Below are 20,405 nucleotides of genomic sequence, written 5' to 3'. Positions count from 1 at the left end.
CAGTTTATTAATCTGTTTAGAGTTATGCTCCTTTTACTGCTGAGTCAATTGGTCCTTTGGACTGTAATAACATTTTGATTGATTCATTGAGATTTAGGAACATATGCACCTCACACATCTGCACCCAAACTCTTTAGTAGCTTTTCCCAGCCCTTCTTCTCACCTTGGAGAGCATTATTTTCAATAGCCATCTCAGCAAGTTTGTCACAAATGTGTTATTCCAGTAAAATGAAAAAGAAGAATGTCTATTATTGAAAGTGATTTAATTTTTTTTATTCTCTCAAGGAATTTAATATTCGTGCATTTTAGTTATGGTTGAGGTAACTTTAATGAATGCAGGAGATTATCCTGCACTGAAATCTGAGAAAATTTTGAAATAAACTCTTCACAATCCCACCACCCCTTCAGAACTGATCACAGAAAAGCACAAGGTAAAGTTGTAAGGAAAAGATCAGACATTTCAAAGCAACCTATAGGATAGGGTTGAAGTTATCTCTGCACTATTTTCCATCCCAGGGATTCTGTATCAAGCTTGCTTGGGTCCTGAGGAGTCATGGTGCATACTGTTGAGGGAAGAAGAAAAGAGGTAAAGCTGATGGATAGATTAGAAAACCAATATGCACAAGTTTTCCAAATCGTGTTCAAATGCACTTTCTCTTAGCTCAACGTGATTGCAACTTCAGAAAGTCTGTATTGCACCTGTACATTCCTTTGTAGACCGGATGATAAGATAATTTCGGGAAAGGAGTTTCCTGTGCTGGGCTCTGGAGCATGTCATTGCTAAGGGTAAGAATGCAACCAAATATGGTGTCTTTTTCCTCCAGGTTTAGCATAAGATTCTATGGCAATCCCATTTCAAATAGATGGCCAGCTGGCTTTGGAGAAAGTCAAAGAACAAACTTGTGGCTACAAGTTGGGTCATAAGGGCAAGAACTCTCAAAGATGGTTGCCAATGGTTCAGAGTATTGAAGGAACTAGCGGAAGTCATTTCGGAACCATTGGCAACAATCTTTGAGAGTTCTTGGAGAACGGGAGAAGTTCCAGCAGATTGGAGGAGGGCCAATGTGGTCCCAATCTTCAAGAAGGGAAAAAAGGATGACCCAAACAACTACCGTCCGGTCAGCCTCACGTCAATACCGGGCAAGATTCTGGAAAAGATTGTTAAGGAAGCGGTCTGCAAACACTTAGAAACAAATGCAGTCATCGCTAATAGTCAACATGGATTTATCAAAAACAAGTCATGCCAGACTAATCTGATCTCTTTCTTCGATAGAGCTACAAGCTGGGTAGATGCGGGGAATGCCGTGGATGTAGCGTACCTGGATTTCAGTAAGGCCTTCGACAAGGTCCCCCATGACCTTCTGGCAAGGAAACTAGTCCAATGTGGGCTAGGCAAAACTACGGTGAGGTGGATCTGTAATTGGTTAAGTGGACGAACACAGAGAGTGCTCACTAATGCTTCCTCTTCATCTTGGAAATAAGTGACAAGTGGAGTGCCGCACGGTTCCGTCCTGGGCCCGGTCCTGTTCAACATCTTTATTAATGACTTAGATGAAGGGCTAGAAGTCATGATCATCAAGTTTGCAGATGACACCAAATTGGGAGGGATAGCCAATAGTCCAGAGGACAGGAGCAGAATTCAAAACGATCTTGACAGATTAGAGAGATGGGCCAAAACTAACAAAATGAAGTTCAACAGGGACAAATGCAAGATACTCCACTTTGGCAGAAAAAATGAAATGCAAAGATACAGAATGGGTGATGCCTGGCTCGAGAGCAGTACGTGTGAAAAAGATCTTGGAGTCCTCGTGGACAACAAGTTAAACATGAGCCAACAATGTGATGTGGCGGCAAAAAAAGCCAATGGGATTTTGGCCTGCATCAATAGGAGCATAGTGTCTAGATCTAAGGAAGTAATGCTACCCCTCTATTCTGCTTTGGTTAGACCACATCTGGAATATTGTGTCCAATTCTGGGCACCACAATTCAAGAGAGATATTGACAAGCTGGAATGTGTCCAGAGGAGGGCGACTAAAATGATCAAGGGTCTGGAGAACAAGCCCTATGAGGAGCGGCTTAGGGAACTGGGCATGTTTAGCCTGAAGAAGAGAAGGCTGAGAGGAGACATGATAGCCATGTATAAATATGTGAGAGGAAGCCACAGGGAGGAGGGAGAAAGCTTGTTTTCTGCTTCCTTGGAGACTAGGACGTGGAACAATGGCTTCAAACTACAAGAGAGGAGATTCCATCTGAACATGAGGAAGAACTTCCTGACTGTGAGAGCCGTTCAGCAGTAGAACTCTCTACCCCAGAGTGTGGTGGAGGCTCCTTCTTTGGAAGCTTTTAAGCAGAGGCTGGATGGCCATCTGTCAGGGGTGATTTGAATGCAATATTCCTGCTTCTTGGCAGGGGGTTGGACTGGATGGCCCATGAGGTCTCTTCCAACTCTTTGATTCTATGATTCTATGATTCTAAGGGAAAGCGCCTATACATGGCTGATGTTTGGGTACATACTTTGCAACTGTACAGGCACCTGCGCCATCGAATTTCTATACTACTGGCCTACTCCTGTATGGATTTTGCAGTAGTCATGATGTTGGGGGCTAATATATCCCATGGTAGTCAAAGAAGGTTATATAGAGCAGAAATAGTGAGAATGTCAATAAAGAACGAGGAGCCCCCGGTGGCACAGTGGGTTAAACCCTTGTGCCAGCAGGACTGAAAACCGACAAGATTGCAGGTTCGAATCTGGGGAGATGAGCTCCCTCTCTCTGTTCTGGCTCCCCATGTGGGGACATGAGAGAAGCCTCCCTCAAAAGATAGTACAGGGTGAGGCAGCATAACTTCTTTTTTCAAAACTTAATGAAACCCATTGTATGAATCAGATTTTTTTAAAAAAAATTATAATGTGGGCGCATACCTAAAGTTTTGTTTTACGTAGTTTTGAAGATCAAATTAGGTAGGTGACGTCCCCCATTCTCCATTCTCCATACACTGAGTAAACCGATTTCTGGCGTTTGTCATGACTCTTGCCAGCATAGCAGGCTTTATGTTGGCAATTTCTTCCTGGATTTTGGTCTTCAAATCTTGTAGGGTCCTTGGACGGTTCATATAAACACGGGATTTCAGAAAACCCCATAGAAAAATATCATAAGGGGCCAAATCTGGAGAGCGGGCCAGCCACTCCAAATCCGCTCCAGAAGTAGGCCTCAACAGCAAAAGCACGCTCCTCACTGTTCCAACGCATGAACTGAGTCAGGACAAAACTTTATACTCCTGCCTCTCGAATGAGACCACTAGCGCTCCGCTATGTCTTCAACCGACTGAATGGTGTGCATTTTTTAAAAGGAAGTTATGTTGCCTCACCCTGTAAAACATCAAAACATCCTGGCGTTCCCTGGGCAATGTCCTTGCAGACAGCCAATTCTCTCACACCAGAAGCAACTTGCAGTTCTTAAGTCGCCCCTGACATGAAGAAAGAAAGAAAGAAAGAAAGAAAGAAAGAAGGAAGGAAGGAAGGAAGGAAGGAAGGAAGGAAGGACGACCCCTCTTCATTAATTACATTTATATGGGAGGATTGAGGAGATGAAGAAAGAGAGAGAAGAAAATGCTGTAATTAGAGAAAGAGAAAAATCTTCTGGAACTGGAGGCCTTTCCCACAAATAAACCTAACTGGGAGGACAATTGTCTGGTAGCATGAAGGATGCTACCTCCTGTGAGAACGATCCTTAATATGTTATGCGTTGCTGAACAATAACCTAACAGAGTAGTGGCACTTTTATTTCTAGATGCAGCGAAAGCATTTGGTAACGTCTGTTGGGAGTTTATAGAAAAAGTATTGGCTTGTTATGAGATGGGTCAGCAATTTAAAAGTGCAGTCAGTGCCCTTTATTCAAAACATAAAGCCAAATTAAGGATAAATGGCCCAATGTCAAATTATATTGAGATCCAAAAAGAAATGAGTCAAGGGTGCTCTTTGTCACCTCTGCTTTCCATATGGATAGTAGAAATATTAAATATTAGCATTAGGAAAGACAGCTGTATTAAAGGGATGAAAATAAAAGAAGAAGAATTCAAAGCTAAAGACATATTGGAAGAAAATACAAGATATGTTGCAAAAAATACTAAAAATAAACATACCCTTAAATCAGAGATATTCTTGCTAGGGATAACAGAGCAGAAATTAGAGAAAAATATTGACAAACTTCTGTTTTTATTAACCACAGTGGCAAGAATCTGCTATGCAAAATTATGGAAAAAGAACAATATACCAGAAGAAGAAGATTGTCTGGAAAAGATATTAGACATAAGAAATATGGACAGACTTACCTACGTGATGTCTAAAAAAAATAAAGGAAAGCCGATAAAAGAAACAGATTGGACGAAAGTTACAGAATACTTGAAATACAAAAACTGTATAATATTGATATAAAAAGAATATATCGACCCTATACGAAAGAATGGGGGAAGGATAAACAGATGATGGAAAGGAAAGAAAAAAAAGGAAGATACCTCACGGAAGATACTCGGAAATTCAAAAAGAAAAAAAAACGTTTATGTGGTGGTTCTTTTTTCCTTTGTTTCTTTTTCTTTTTCTTTCTTTTTCTCGCTAGCCCTTCCCCTTCGTCTAGGGTGATTTTGGGGGAGGACCCCTTATGCTTGACACACTCTCCCTCTTTTTCCCTTTTCTCCTTTTCTTTTTATTACTGATTTTATATAAAACTAGCTGTACCCTGCCACGTGTTGCTGTGGCCTATAGTAAATCTTTTCAAAGTAGAGGTAGATATCTGGAGTATTATGAAAGAGAGGTACCTATCTATTCCTTCCCCCTTTTTCTCCCCCTTTCTCTCCTTTCTTCCTTCTCTTCCTCTTTCTTTCTTTCTTTCTTTCTTTCCTTCTTTTGCTCCTTGGTTTCATCCTTCTCTCTTTCCTTCATTCCCTCCCCCTTTCTTCCTTTGCTTCCTTTCTTCCCTCCATGTTTCCTTCCTTCTTTCATTTTTTATTTTCCTTTTCTCCTTCCTTCTTTACCTCTTTCCTGCCTTTCCTTCCTTTTATTTTTCTTTCCTTTCTACTTTCTTTTCTTCCTTCCTTAGGTACCTCTTTCTTTCCTGCCTTCCCTCCTTCCTTTCTTCCTTCCCATTGCTTACCAAACCCTTCTCGTGCTTTATGTTGGGTTTTGGGAGTCCTATCTCCCCTTTCCCTGCCATGCGTTGCTGTGGCCCACCTTACCTCCCTCTTTCTCTTCTTCTTTCCCTCATTCCCTTTTCTTCTTTCCTTTTCTCCTTCCTTCCTTCTCTTCCTCTTTCCTTCTTCCTTTTTTCTTTTCCTTCCCTTTCTCTTTCTTCCTTCTCTGCCTCTTTCCTTTCTTCCTTCCTTTGGTTTTTGTTTCCATTCTTCCTTTTGTCTGTCCTTCCTTCCCCCCCCCCCTTTCTCTTTCTTTCTCTTCTTCTTTCGCTCCTCTTTCCTTCCTTTTCTTTCCTTATCTCCTTCCTTCTTTCTCTACCCATTTCTTTCCATCCCTGTTCATTTCCTCTTTCTCTCTTCTCTTCCTTCTCTACCTCTTTCCTTCTTTCCTTCACTCTTTTCTTCCATGTTTCCTGCTCTGTTTCCTTCCTTCCTTCAATGTTTTTCCTCTTCCTTGATTGGGCCCGCCGGGGGGAAGGAAGGGGGTGTGTCTTACTGGGGGGGGGTGGGAGGAGGGAAGGATTGACTCAGGGAGGGAAGGGGTGGGGGTGGGGGTGAAGGAAGGGGGCGTGTCTTACTGGAGGGGGATGGGAGGAGGGAAGGATTGACTCAGGGAGGGAAGGGGTGGGGGGTGAAGGAAGGGGGTGTGTCTTACCAGAGGGGGGTGGGAGGGGGGAAGGATTTACTCAGGGAGGGAAGGGGTGGGGGGGCGAAGGAAGGGGGCATGTCTTACCGGAGGGGGGTGGGAGGAGGGAAGGATTGACAGGGAGGGAAGGGGTGGGGGGGCGGGGTAAGAAGAAGGAGGGGGAGGAGGGTTGTTTTTGGCAGGGTGGGAAGCAGCGCGGCGGGGTTTGGAGTGGGTGGGGCTTCTTTGGAGGCGGCATGTTGTGGCGTGATCGCGTGGGGCGGGCAGGGGGAGGGAGGGGCCTTGGTGTGGGGTGATTGTGGGGGGCGGGGTGACGGAGGATGGGGGCGTGGCTTGCGCGGAGGGAGAGTTGGCCAGCAGGCCATGTGCGTGCGCCAGGGAACTTGCGGCTGGGTGCCATTTCGCATGCTCAGTTGTTTTGTCCTTTTGTGAGTGTGTTGTTGTGGTTTTTTTTTTATTCTGATTCGATATGTTTGTACCTTGTGGGTTGAGGTATGTGCATGGGAATTTTGGTTAATTTTCGTTGGGGGGGGGGGTTGAGTTTTACAGTCCCGTTGGATGCCTCTTACAGATTTATATATATAGATGTATTTTAATGAAAACTCTCAATAAAGATTATTTTAAAAAATAATTCAAAGCTAAAGCATATGCTGATAATATGGTATGCGTTATAGAAGACCATTAAAAAGCATTCATAGCTTGATGGAAACTATTAATAAGTATGGGAATGTGACAGGATTTACACAAAAATCTGTATTATGTGTATTCAGTTATCTTTAAATGATTTTATTTCTCATATTCTGTAAGCCATTAATTCACTTAATAATATTTTTTTAAAGGATGCCCTCTCCTGTACATCCCAAGAAGTTCACTGGCATAGCAAAAAAGATACAGTTTCAAGTGAAACAAATCACGTGCTTACCCATTTGCCAAGTAGTATTTGCAAACAGATGGAAATTTCATTGTGATATCATAGTCATTCCAGGTGATGTGTCCTGAAAGAGGCAGAGAGAGATCACCAAACTGATTGATAGTTGTCTGAAGCATCCTGGGAGAAATGAAAATCACAGTCTCTCTTCCAGATGAATTGGAATACGACCTAGCTACTCCATCAGCTTTGTGGTAACTTAGATATACACAATCAGAACTTGTGTATTTCAGTGCTAACCAAGCATCAACCAGAACTGAAATGGCTGGATATATGTAAGGTTGAGTTCTGGGTGTTGCCACCCCGTGTGAAGTTGCACCCATCTCAGCTTCTGCTTCTCTTCTTCAGGGTCATTGTTAGCCTTGCCTCCTCCCTTCTACTTTACTCTGTAGTGGGCAAATTGCCTCTTCCATGGCACAATGGGTCAAGGAGGTTTATTTATTTATTTATTTATTTATTTACTGTATTTATACTCTGCCCTTCTCATCCCGAAGGGGACCCAGAGCAGCCTTACAATGGGCAATAATTCAATGCTACGTAAAACATATAATAAAATAAACATATATATAGAATTAAAAACATATAAACAGTACAAGCAATTATTAAAACCACACAATGCATTGGGAGTGGGGAGCAGGGAGGAGTATGACCTCCATGTGGTTGATTTCCACCTGGAGCACTGGGAGAGTCTGAGCCATAGTCTTGTCCATCACAGTGTCACGACATATTACCATGTCCATTGATAAAAGGAAAGAATGGTGATTAGTGAGAGTTAGCAAGTTTTTTCGGTGTTCCAAACACCCAGCATTAAGGATAAGAATGCTGATTTGGGAGGGAAACAAAGGAACTCCAGTTTTCCCTTTCTTCATCTATCCTTGTGTTCCTAGTCTGAGTGCAGCAAATGCACATAGTGACGAATACCATCTCACTAATAGTTTTATTCCCACTCACATTGACTTCCCCTTTGAAACTATGCAGCTCATTGTGATCAGAGGAGTTTATTATAAGGTATAGCAATATTTTCTCACCATGTTGCAAGTACCAGGACCCCAGATAGTGTTCTCCTGGAAGGCCATTAGGCTCAGTAGGAAAGAATGATTGGAAATCAAATCTGGAACCATCTGTCCACACAAAAGTCCCCTCCTGTGGAAAGATTCACATAATTTGTTATTTGATTCCTTGGCAGAATTGGTTTGCCTTTGCCTTCTTCTGAGGATGAAAGAGTGTGACTTGTCTAAGATCACCGGGTGAGTTTCAGTGGTACAGCAGGAAAGTAAACCCAGGTGTCTTAGAATTCTAGCCCAACACTCAAGCCATGACACCACAGCTGACTCTCTCTTCACAGAGTTAGTGACCATAATTGGAAAGAAGACATTTCTAGCAAAACAAACTTTCTGAGATATCTGAACTGGAAAGATCAACTGCCTGTATTGCCAGTCCTTTCATTAAACATTCACTGTTGTCAAAGGAAGATTACTTTTTCACCTGAGGTTATAATGAAATGCTTATTTAACTAGCAAGTCATCTAAACATATCACAAATGGCGAGACTGAACTAGAGTGGGGCATTCCCTGAATCGTCCTGAGACCTGGCAAGTGTCTGCACTGCACACACCCCAGCCAACTCGCTAGTTGGATGATGTCTGCATGGCTTAACAGGTCCAGAACCAGTTAAGTGCCACTGGATCACTAACCTTAATTTTCCTGCAATGGTCTGGGCTTTGTGGCAGCTACTGGGAACAAGAACAACAGTAGTCACAGCTTGGTGCCTGTAGCGAGAATAGCAGGAGCACCAGAGTGACATGAGAGAGAGCAGATGAAAGGTGGAATCACCACATCCTGAGGAATCTGGGAAAGGGGAGATTTCATTGTGTTTTGCTTACTTACTAGATAGGACATCAAACAGTACAGGCTCATTATGAGTGAAAAATAATTCAGATGAAAAATGGACTAAATATTTCTTTCGTGCTCATAGGTAAGGGGACAAATTTTCATTTACCTCTAGAGTAGTGAGTGGTTCTTAACCTGTGGGTCCCCAGATGTTTTGGCCTTCATCTCCCAGAAATCCTAACATCTGACAAACTGGTTGCGATTTCTGAGAGTTCTAGGCCAAAACACCTGGGGACTCACAGGTTGAAACCCACTGCTCTAGAATCTTGTGACTCTTGTAAGACAGAGCTGGAATCTGAATGCAATAACACTTTTTAGTTTTCAAAGTATAGCCTGTACCTTTGGTCATTCTGAATCATTACTTTGCTACACATGTACCTTGAAAGTGTCATGAGCACCAATCCAGTAGGCCTTTCCTTCCAAGCGATCCAGTGGCTTGCCCATCAGGTGAAAAATGAAGTCATTTTCCTCTGCGCTGTGGATGGAGGCAAGGTGGGCATTTGTGCCATACCTCTGACAAGCCATCTGGGGAGAATTCACAGAGAAACTGACCATGTTTATCACCAAAAGCCCTTCCTTCCCCTTGTCCCGACACCCTTTGATACCACACTTGCCTCAGCATCATTCCAGTTATTTCGTTTCTTCTCAACTTTATAACAGGCATTCATATACTGCACCCAGCCATTCCTACAAAAGCCACGGACACAAAGGCATGTTTCAGAAGATATACCTATTGCAGAAAGAAATGGACTCAAGAGGTCAAGAAGAAACATGAGATTATGTTGCAATTCTGTGTACAGTCATCCCTCCACATTTGTAGATTTGCATGGATTTGATTTTAAAATTTTCTCTCAATAGTCTCCAATGCAATTTTATGGCCAATTTCCTCCAGCCATGCTGGAGTACTACAGATTTCTAGAGAGAACACCTCTCTAGGAATCTCTAGGCAATTCTGTGATCAGCTTGTAATGAAAATTGACATAAACTCATGTTGGAAGATCTAGAAATTCATAGCGAAGTCCCTTCTACCAGTGACTCCCTAAAGCATATTGCAATTCTGACTAAACATGTTTTCTGTTCAGACTTCCTTTCAACATCACAGTGTTGCTACATATCAAAAGAACATTTTTCAGACCTATTATACAAAAACCCCTATACTGCTTAACTTTTGGGTGTTCAAAATGCCTATATCTGTTTCAAGTGTCATGCTTCTGTTGTGTGATTTCAGCTTCCGCGAGAACCACGGGTTTGGAGCCCAGTATGTCAACCTTCCCAGAAGACCAAATGAGACACAGATGAGTTGAAGGAAAAATCAGTGGCTTGAGAGGATGTCAGCGGAGACAGCACTCCAAAGAATTGACATGCACAATTGCAAATATACATTTTATTCATAGCATTTTGACAGCTATCCAAGATTGCCATGCTGGCTCCTGATTGGTTAAAAGAGTGTCTCACTAGGATTCTCTCTGTGGTTGATCCAGGGCTCTGTTTGACATCATTGTTAGTTGGTCACCACCATGGTGGGAAAGTTTAATAAACTATCATTGGATTATTTTGAATATTGTGTCAATTTATTGATCCATCAATCAGAAGGAATGCAGTGGGGCAAGTGATAATGAGCTAAAACGGGTCTTGATATCTCAGCTCTGGTCATTACAAAGGGTGCTTTAAGATGTTGACCATTTCAATGGGAGCCCCAGAGAGAGGTCTTATTTGGTGATGGGAGTAAGGAAGCATTCCCAGGAATAATCCAGATCCTATCAAGGAGAAACAGGAAAAGACCCAGAGGCTTTTGCACAAAACCCATTGTGTGTCCCTTGATACTTCCTGAGGAATTGTGAGGGGATTATGCTAATTATGAGATTACGTCCTATGGTTTTAGGAGAAATGCATAAAAGGACAAATGAGTTTGCTGTATATCTCAGTGGGGCAGCAGGTCATAATTCATAATTTTAGGGTCTAAATTTTGATAACACTTCCATGCTGTGGATTTGGCAATTCAGGATTTAGGCCCCTTCTACACTGCCATATAGTCTAGATTATCAAAGCAGATGATTAACATTATCTGCTTTGATCTGGAATATCTTAGTCTACATTGCCATATAATCCATAATTTGCATATTTATAAAAAAGAACAACAATAAAAATCTATAAACATGTATATATTCATAACCAGTGCAATATTTCCTAATGTTTATACTATTATTGTACTTGTCTATGCCATTATCTCCTCCCACCTCTCCTGGTGTGGTGACTTCTTATCCTTTGGGTTAGAGAAAGCCATGTACAGTTCTATTCTTCCTTCTTACTACAATATTTTTCCATTCTTCCTTCTAGCGTGATAGTTATTATTTACAGATTCCATACAATGATTCTGACAAAATAAATTATGTAGCTTCCTATAAAAATGTTTTCTCTTTTTTTTAAAAAAAAAAATAGAAATGGTTCCCAGTATTTGATAAAGCTGTTTTCAGTTTTTTCATTGTCAATCATTGCCAATTTATCAATTTCCACTATTCTAAAAACTTTTACAACCCAGTCTTCTGTTGTTGGAATGTCCGACTTCTTCCAGTGTTGTGCATATAGCATCCATGCTGCAATTGTCATGAAGTGCAGTACTTTTTAATTTAGTGATTTTGTTTGTTTATTTGGCATTCCCAATAAAAAATAATTTGAGTTCTAATTGTATCTTTGATTTTATTTTATTTATTATTTTATTTACAGTTCTTATATTCCGCCCTTCTCACCCCGCAGGGGACTCAGGGCGGATTACAGTCAACACATATATGGCAAACATTCAATGCCAGTTTTGACAAACAACGTTTAACACACAAATACACCAAGGCTATTTAACTTTTTTCTGGCCGCCAGGGGAGCTGCTGCTTTTCATCGTCCATCAGCGACACCGATGAAGTTCTTCCGCATTCCACATTCCCCGGAGTCTTTTTTCTTTAAGTTAAATTTAGCCTCCCACACAAGGTGGTGCCTTATTTTCCTACTTGACAGATGCAACTGTCTTTCGGGTTGCAAAGGTCGACAACGGGCTACACAATGGCTGGACACCCACTCCAGCCCGGGCTGGCTTCGAACTCATGACCTTTTGGTCAGAGTGATCTTAATGCAGCTGACACTCAGCCAGCTGCGCCACAATCCCGGTGCTTTTAAAATTTTAAAATTTCCTGCAGGGTAATTTGTACCTTGTCCCAGAATTCCCTTGCTTTTTTATAGGACTACCACATGTAGAGGAATGCTCCTTCTTGTTCCTTGCATTTCCAACACTTATTGTTTCTTCCCTTATGCATTTTAGCAAGTTTTGTTGGAGTCAAGTACCACAGTCATCATTCTGATAAAGCTTCAGTGGAAACACATTTTCCCCATTATAACTCTTCCAAGAGTGACTTTCCTTTCCGGGGAGTACATATCTCTCACTTTTTGGTGTCTCACTTAGTTCTTAACTATGAATCATCTGTAAGTCAGGTATTTGTAACTTGGGGACTGCCTGTATCTATGTATGTGTGTGTCTATATCTGTGTGTGTATATATTTTCAAGAACAGTCTCCAAGTTTTTACTTTACTTAGTCACAATAGAACCTGTTTTGACTCACCGTGAATGAAGAAGATCAGAAAGAAGACACAAAGAGATGCCAAGAAGCTCATTTCTGGTTGAAGCAGCAAAGGACAGTTAGTGAGGAAGCGGTTGTGGTAAGTGGGACTGCCATCTGGAGAACAATGGAGATGGCAGCTGTATTTGAAGGGAAAAAGTTCTTTGATGCTGATGGAGAGATAAGTCCATAAAAGCCATATGTTTGGGCCAGCTTTAGCTTCCTCAATTGATTTCTCTACAGAGTCAACAATCCATATTCACTTTGGAATCTATATTCTTATTTCATGTAACAGGAGATATGCACATTTTTTATATTTGGTTAATATTTGCAAAGCAAGAAACCTCTGTTCCCATTAACCATCTGGACAACACAGAGAATTACTGGGAATTTCAGTTGAACAACATCTGGAGTTCCTTTTGTGTAAATGAAGGAGATAGTTGCCATTAGTTTGCTCACTCTTCCTTATCTGATTTTACAAATAAGTACACATCCCATCAGAGTCAATGTCCCATGCACCTCTTCAATAGGTGTTCAGTGTTCTTTTTTCATATGGCAGTCTGAATATATTGATCAATATTTGCAAAATAAAAACTCAGTTTTTTCTACCCAGCTGGACAATAGTGAGGAAAGCCGTATATTGCATTTAAACATAATCTGGAAGGTCATATCATTCCCACCCTTGCCAAGTGTTTAAACATTTACATTCATTGGAAAAAATGTTTGCAAATTAGTAAGTTGGAAAAAGCAATTCCAACCATACAAAATATGTTTTTAAGATCTTTGGGGAAGAACTCCCTAGGGTGAGGTCAGTGGCTCAAGCATCTTTGGGACACTTCCAGAGGCGGCCCTAGGTAATTTTCAATGGTAAGCAAAAGTATTTTGGTGCCCCCCCCCCCCAAACCAATCACTGATATGTATTTTCTGTTCGTCGTGGGAGTTCTGTGTGCCATATTTGGTTCAATTCCATCATTGGTGGAGTTCAGAATGCTCTTTGATTGTAGGTGAACTATCCATCCCAGTAACTACAACTCGCATATGTCAAGGTCTATTTTCTCCCAAGGGCGCCTCAAGAGCACCCCTGGGCAAAATCAACTATACTGCAAATACTTACTTTGGTTAATGGGTTGAGCCGCCCCTGGACACTTCTAAGAGAAATATCCTGGCAATTTTAAAATTCTATTATTAGGTTGCTCTGATCTCCTTTATAATGACTTACAATGCCATTGTATAGAATATAATGGAACTATTCATGTCAGAGCACTAAGATGCCTTTACAATTAAACAATTTGTAATTTGGGAGTATTGTGTTCACCAGGATGGATTTGTGCTGAAACGAATTGCAATCAGACATGAGAATCAAGCTGCATCACTTGCCGTACATGAAGAAGAGAGAGCAGTAGAACGATACCTGGAGAACCACAAGTTACCCACCTTTGCCTTGTATGATTGAACCAAGTTTATCTATAATTTGCAAATCTGTCCAATTTTGTATGTCAGTTGGGAGGCTTAGGGATGTGTCTGAAAGTCAGAGGTTTTCCATAGACTATAAGCGATGCATCCTCTTCAACAGCAAGGAAGAGCCATTCCTTACCTCATGTTTTCTTCCTTGTTTGCTGCCTTCCCTTGCCGCTAAACAAAAATAGATGACCTACTTCCATTTCCAGCAGTGATGCGAACAAAGAGATTTCTATCCATCATAAATCTGTCAATTTCTGTTTCTTATTTTCATCCCAAGCAGAGTTTCTCCCATGTCTGCTACAGTTGGAAGTTTAAAAAAAATGACAAGGGAAGGAAGCAAACAATTCCATATGTGTTTTGTGTATATTTTCTCCAAAACGTGCTTTCCTCTAATCTAACATGTTATTTTTACAAAATAAAATGACATGTCTTTACATATATCTTTCTCTGGGCATTTTGCCCTAATAGCTACAATTCTTCACTGGAGAATGGCATTCTAAACCCCAGGCAAGTGTACATTTTGAAGGATAACACTCCAGTTAAGTATTGGTTCAGAACCACAAAATGGAGTAAATTTAGAGTGAAATGTGAACCAAATGAATTTCAGCCCCCCCCCCCTCCATCTACCAAGTATGTTTAAGAAATACCCAGAAACTGATGGATTACAGCTCCCATCAGTATGGACAATGGACAGGAATGATTGATATAGTATTCCAAGCCTTCTAGACTACACCACTGGTGTTCTGCTTACTTAAACAAATTCTCCACTTCCTCCTGAGGGCCCTTCTACGCATGCTCTAAAACACAGAAGAAAACAGGATAAAAGGGGGTGGGTGGGTGGGTGGCTAAATGATGTTTCACAAAAATGTGCACTAATTCAGATTAACAGCTGAACAACACATGTTAAAAAGGTGCGCTCAAAACCCGATTTTAACTGAAAACTGCATATTTGCATGATTATATATATACATGTGATTTCCTTTGTATACTCTGATGTGGACTACACCAGCACATGTGCACATTTTAATCCGAGTATGATGGCCTTCCAAGTGTTTCTATACAGCTTTGAGTCCCCCTAGGAGTGAGAAAAGCGGTATAGAAATACTGTAAATAAATAATAGTGTCTTTGCGGTGGATATGTAGGTGACTGTGGAGCCCTATTCTTGACCCATAGGTTCTTCCACAGTGAGAACATGGGTTTCCAGGTAGAAGACAGTCCCAGTCAGGGTTGGCTTGACATGCCTTCCTCTTCGCACATTACTCCCTTTCACCCTCCATTCGTGCCTCTTCGAATTCCACAGCACTGCTGGTCACAGCTGATCTCCAGTTAGAGTGCTCAAAGGCCAGGGTTTCCCAGTTCTCAGTGTCTATGCCATTATTTTTAAGGTTAGCTTTAAGCCTGTCTTTTAATCTATTTTCCTGTCCACCAATATTCTGTTTTTCATTCTTGGGACACGGTTACTGGGCATTCAGACAATGTGGCCAGTCCAGTGGAGTTGATTGTGTAGGATCATCATTTCGATGCTGGTGTCTTTGCTTCTTCCAGAATGCTGAAATTTGTCTGCCTGTCTTCCCAAGAGATTTGCAGGGGTTTTTTTTGGAAGCAACACTGATGGAGTTGTTTTAGAAGTTGAGTGTGACATCTGTAGATGGTTCATGTTTCGCAGGTGTATAACAGGGTTGGGAGGACCTAAGATGCTTTAAAGACAAGCATCTTAGTATCTCTACAAATGTCCTGATCCTCAAACACTCTCTGCTTCATTCAGAAAAATGCTGCACTTGCAAAGCTCAGATGGTGTTGTATTTCAGTGTGAATATTGAATTTTCTTTTGCAAAGTGGGTGCCAAGGAAGCAGAAATGATCAAAGATTTCTAATGTTATACTGTTAAGCTGTATTTCTGGCATTGTAGAGGGGTTGCTTGGTGCCTGTTGAAAGAGCACTTTGGTTTTCTCAATGTTCAGTGAGAGGCCAAGCTTTTCATATGCTTCTGCAAAGGTGTTTAGAGTGGCTTGTAGGTCTTCTTTTGAATTAGCACAGACTACATTATCATCAGCATATTGGAGTTCTATAACAGATGTTGAGACCTTGGTTTTGGCTTTCAGTCTGCTGAGGTTAAACAGATTGCCATCTGTTCAATAGATGATTTCCATGCCAGTGGGTAGCTTCCCATCAACAAGGTGCAGTATCACAGTGATGAAGATGGAGAATGAGTTGGGAAAATAACACATCCCTGTTTGACACCTGATTCTACCTTAAATGGGTCACTTTGGGAGCCATTGCTTTGGGAGCCGTTGCCATCATGTCATCATGGAGGAGCAGCAGGTTGTTCACAAATTTGTCAGGGCATCCAATCTTTTGGAAGATGGTCCAGAGAGTGCTGCGATTCACTGTGTTGAATACCTTTGCAAGGTCAATGAATGCCATGTACAAAGGTTGATTTTATCCCCTGCATTTTTCTTGGAGCTGTCGTGCAGTGAAGATCATATTCACTGTTCCTCTGGAGGGGCGGAAGACATTCTGTGATTCTGGAAGGATGTCTTCTGAGATAAGTAGAAGGCAGTTTGCAAGGATTCTTGAGAGGATTTTTCTAGCAGAGGTTAGAAGGGAGATATCTCAATAGTTTCCAGAGTCTGTTTCCCCCCTTTTTTGAAAAGGATGATGATGGTAGCATCTTTGAAGTCTGCTGGGATTTTCTCTGTTGCCTACACTTTTTCGATGAGCTGGTGGAGTTGTTGTGTCAACTCAGGTCCATCCTCCTTAAAAATTTCAGCAGGGATCCTATCAGGCCTGCTAGCTTTGTTATTTTTTTATTGGCTGATGGCTTTACTGACCTCCTCCAAATTAGGCAGTACAACAAGCTCAGCCCTGGTTTGTTTTTGCGAGATTTGCAAGAAAACCTCTTCGGTCACGATGGAGCTGCGGTTAAGGAGGTTGTTGTAGTGCTCTTTCCGATGCATTGCAATTGATTTTTTATCCTTCAGAAGTTTGGCTCCATCTGATGAACATAGTGGATGTATGACATGATTTCTTGGGCCATCAGTGATCTTTGTGGCATTAAAGAATCCCCATGCATAATGGACACCCGCAAAGTGTTGGATTTCTTAAGCCTTTTATCCACCAGATGTTTTTGAATGCTCTGATCCTTCTTTGGACTTAAATTTTTGCACGGGTGTAGGTCGTTTTCTTAGCAGTGTCGTTTGTGTCTCTGTGTCATATTTGGAAGGCTTCCCTTTTCTTATCAATTAACTGTTGGATCTCGTTATTATTTTCATCAAACCAGTCTTAATGTTTCTTAGTGTGGTATCACAGTGAAAACTGCAAGAACCAGCAGAGCCACTATTTTCTATACTTTTTATGAAGCAGTTGCCTGACAAGAAAGATTGCCATTTGTGGCTGAAAATCTATGACTTATACATTTACAGATACTCTCCTGAACTACTTCTGTTTCGGTCAAAGGTTCTCTTCTATCTGCAACCAGTTGGCTCATCACAAAATATCTGTAGCCTGCTAGGAACCTCTGATCCTAATGCCTGAAATGCCTGCTCAGAAGCTCATTTGTTTTCTGCAAATTTGTGGTAGAGTTCCAAACCAGATCAACCCGTTTCACAAGAGTTTTGCTGTTGATAAATGGATAAATGGAAGTATAGACATGGTAACCTAAATCCTGTTGGGGAATTACAAATACTTAACCTGGAGTTACACATTCATAACTGTGTGTTATTCACAATTGCTAAGGAGACCCTGGTTGAGGGGGAAATCCCCTCAACCCTCACTTAACAGGAAGCAGCTACTTCCTGTTAATGGGGGTTATCCAAATGGGGGTTATTCAAAACTTGACCACAATTGCAAAGCTGCTTTTAGTAAAAATAAATAAATCTATATCTCTCTATAATAAAAGTGAGGACATGTTTGTAAGTATATATGACTGTATGTGGATGGTGAATTTTCAAGATGGCTCCCACTTCCAGAGAGCCATGTGACTCCCACTAACAACAGAGCTAGACAGACTTGGTGCACAGACCAACAGAAAAATACTGGCGGGGTTTGGAGGAATTGACCCTGAACGATGGGAATTAAAGTCCGCGTTCATCCAGAGACCATTGGGAACCTCACCAACAATTGATCTGGACCAGAATTAGCACAACGATACGCCTCCCCCAACAACCAACAGAAAATACTTGTGTGATTGACCCGGCATGATGGGAATTGCAGTCCACCCACATCCAGGGAGCCCTGTGTACCCCACCAATGATGGATCTGAAAAAACACATACCCACCATGACCAACTCTACATACTGGTGGGTTGGGGGAGGGGGACGACATGGACCCCGGACAATGTATTTCACTCACTTGCAGACAGCATTGTGAACCCCACCAACAAAGTATCTGGACCAAACTTGGCACACATGCCCAACATGACCACCTTTAAATGCTTTCAGGGTTTGGGAACAGTGATAGGTAAAAAGGAGGGTTGTAGTTTGCCCATATTTGTATACATTTTCTAATGAGACTATTTATAAAATCCAAAAAGAAACAATGAATAAATAGCACTACAAAATATCTAACCAAGGCTAAGCCAGGTACCTAAGCTAGTAAAGAAACAAACCTCCAGAATAATGAAACTCCAGGATGGTGGAAGTACAGTAATGGATCTGCAAAGCATTGTAATAGCCTGACGCTCAGAAAACTTGCAGTATTGAGGATTGTCGTATTAGTAAGTTGCCGCTATCTCTGATTGCAGGAATTCCACATGACAGAGGCATCTTGCAGTAAAGTCCTTGGATTTCCCAAGTCCCTCTCCAAGAATCACCCAATGGATGCAGCTGTCTCGTTAAGGCATATTAACCATGCTTGTAAAGGCAATGTTTGTTATTATCCTATCTGCCTTTACAACTAAAAGGGGCCCAAAAACATGTCTGCCAGAGGAAAAAAACACATTTCCTTGATTTTATTTCTCCCAGCCTCAAAAGTCTAGCACTTAAGAATCCTAATGTGGTTTTAACACAGCTGTAAGCAGGATAGCAAGTGGAATCTGCTACCAGAATCCCGCTGCTAGATCTTGCTAAGGAAAACTTAAAATGGCATATGTCTCTCACACACATACCTGCCTTTGTTCTCATTTTAACACACCTAGAATGTTTCTCTGAAAGGGAAAAATTAACATTGGAAAGATAAACATAAAACTACTCTGTAAAAGAAAAAGGAGTGCCGACAAAGGAATTTATTGGTTTTGGATTGTCTAGATAAGCCCAGCCTGAAGAGGAAATGTCACCATATTTATGAACAGTATGTGTGTAAAAAAAAAAGGGTTTTGCTCTATTAAGGCATTAAAGCTCTCCTTCTGTTTTAATGAATGCCACTTTCATCAACAACAATACGTATTACAAATAGGAATAGGGTTCTAATAGCCCATAGATGGGGGAATCTGTGGTCCTAGATGGTGCTGAACTGGCTATACTGGCTAGGCCTGTTGGAAATTGTAGTGTGATAGAATCAGAAAGATCCTTCATTCCCCATCCCTGGAATAGACTTCCCCACACAAAAATGAAACGTATTATGGATGCATGTACAATGTACAATTTATGCAGTTTTCCACAATATTAACTGCTATGTCTCAATATTATGGAATCTGGGAGTTGTAGCCTTGGTTAGGCGTCTGCACTATTTGGCATAGAAGGCTCAAAACTTTGTAAAGCAACTTTCACAGTTCCATAACATTGAGGGTGAATCCACACCATAAAATTAATGCAGTTTGACACCAATTTCACTGCCATGACTCAATGCTATGAAATCATGGAAGTTGTAGTTTTACAAGGTCTTTAGTTTGCTCTGTCAAAGTACAACTCCAAAGGTTCCATAGCATTGAACCATGGCAGTTTAAATTATTTTTATTTGCTATGTTTATATATCGCCCTTCTCAGGAGACTCAGGGCGGTTTAACATCAACACCAAAAACATAAAATACAATTAAAACAGTTAATTCAAATATAAAACCAGATAAAACAATATCAATAAAAACATGTATCAGTTTGAGTCTCATAGTTAAAAGCATTATCCAACAGCGTCGTCCAGTCGTTCCATTTTTTTCTATGTCTGTTATACTGCATCTGCAAACGCCTGCTCAAAGAACCAAGTCTTGGCTTTCTTTCGGAATGAGAAAAGGGAAGGGATTGATCTAATATCCCTAGGGAGGGCGTTCCATAGTTGAGGGGGCACCGCTGAGAAGGCCCTGTCTCTCGTCCCCGCCAAATGTACCTGTGATGAAGGCGGGATCGAGAGCAGGGCTTCCCCAGACGATGTTAACATCCTAGCTGGTTCATAGGAGGAGATATGTTCAGACAGGTAAGTTGGGCCAGAACCAACTGATGTCAGACTGCATTAATTGTGCATATAGGGCTGTAGAATACAAGGCATAGTCACGAGCCATAAAGGAGTATTCTCAAAGATGTCCCAGTGCCCTTCTTATGTGGGGAAAAAAGGAAAAGAGAAAGAAAGAAAGACACCTCTAGACTTTTTAGTTTCAAAGAAATGGAGGGGAAACACACACAGAGACAACATTTGAGCCCGTTGCTCAGCAAAATCTAAATTTGCTCCTAGCTTAGACTGTTCTGATAACTGGTTTTAAAAGTTCATTAATTTTAACTATAAATAAGTTGTTTTTGAATTTAAAAGCTTGTAAGAGCACTGAGATATG

General features: G+C 41.2%; 1 protein-coding gene across 3 annotated transcripts; it reads right to left on the bottom strand.

Moving 5' to 3' along the window:
* Positions 1-248: 248 nt before the first annotated feature.
* Positions 249-13,994, bottom strand: LOC132761899 (lectin-like). Of its 3 annotated transcripts, none has more exons than XM_060754944.2 (7): positions 13,844-13,994; positions 12,253-12,419; positions 9,262-9,377; positions 9,026-9,172; positions 7,787-7,901; positions 6,753-6,825; positions 249-563 (listed from the first exon to the last, which is right to left on the bottom strand). In XM_060754944.2, exons 1-7 carry the CDS (start codon positions 13,846-13,848, stop codon positions 527-529), a joined length of 660 nt encoding a protein of 219 aa, XP_060610927.1. In that variant the 5' UTR covers positions 13,849-13,994; the 3' UTR covers positions 249-526. The 3 variants fall into 3 exon arrangements, with proteins under 3 accessions (XP_060610927.1, XP_060610928.1, XP_060610929.1); XM_060754945.2 differs by having other exon boundaries at positions 12,253-12,389; XM_060754946.2 differs by having other exon boundaries at positions 12,253-12,366.
* Between the last annotated feature and the right edge of the window lie 6,411 nt (positions 13,995-20,405).

This window comes from Anolis sagrei, chromosome 1, assembly GCF_037176765.1.
Source record: "Anolis sagrei isolate rAnoSag1 chromosome 1, rAnoSag1.mat, whole genome shotgun sequence".
NCBI classification, from domain to species: domain Eukaryota; kingdom Metazoa; phylum Chordata; class Lepidosauria; order Squamata; family Dactyloidae; genus Anolis; species Anolis sagrei.
The sequence above is the reverse complement of the archived record's forward strand: the minus strand, read 5'-3'. Positions and strand labels throughout refer to the sequence as shown.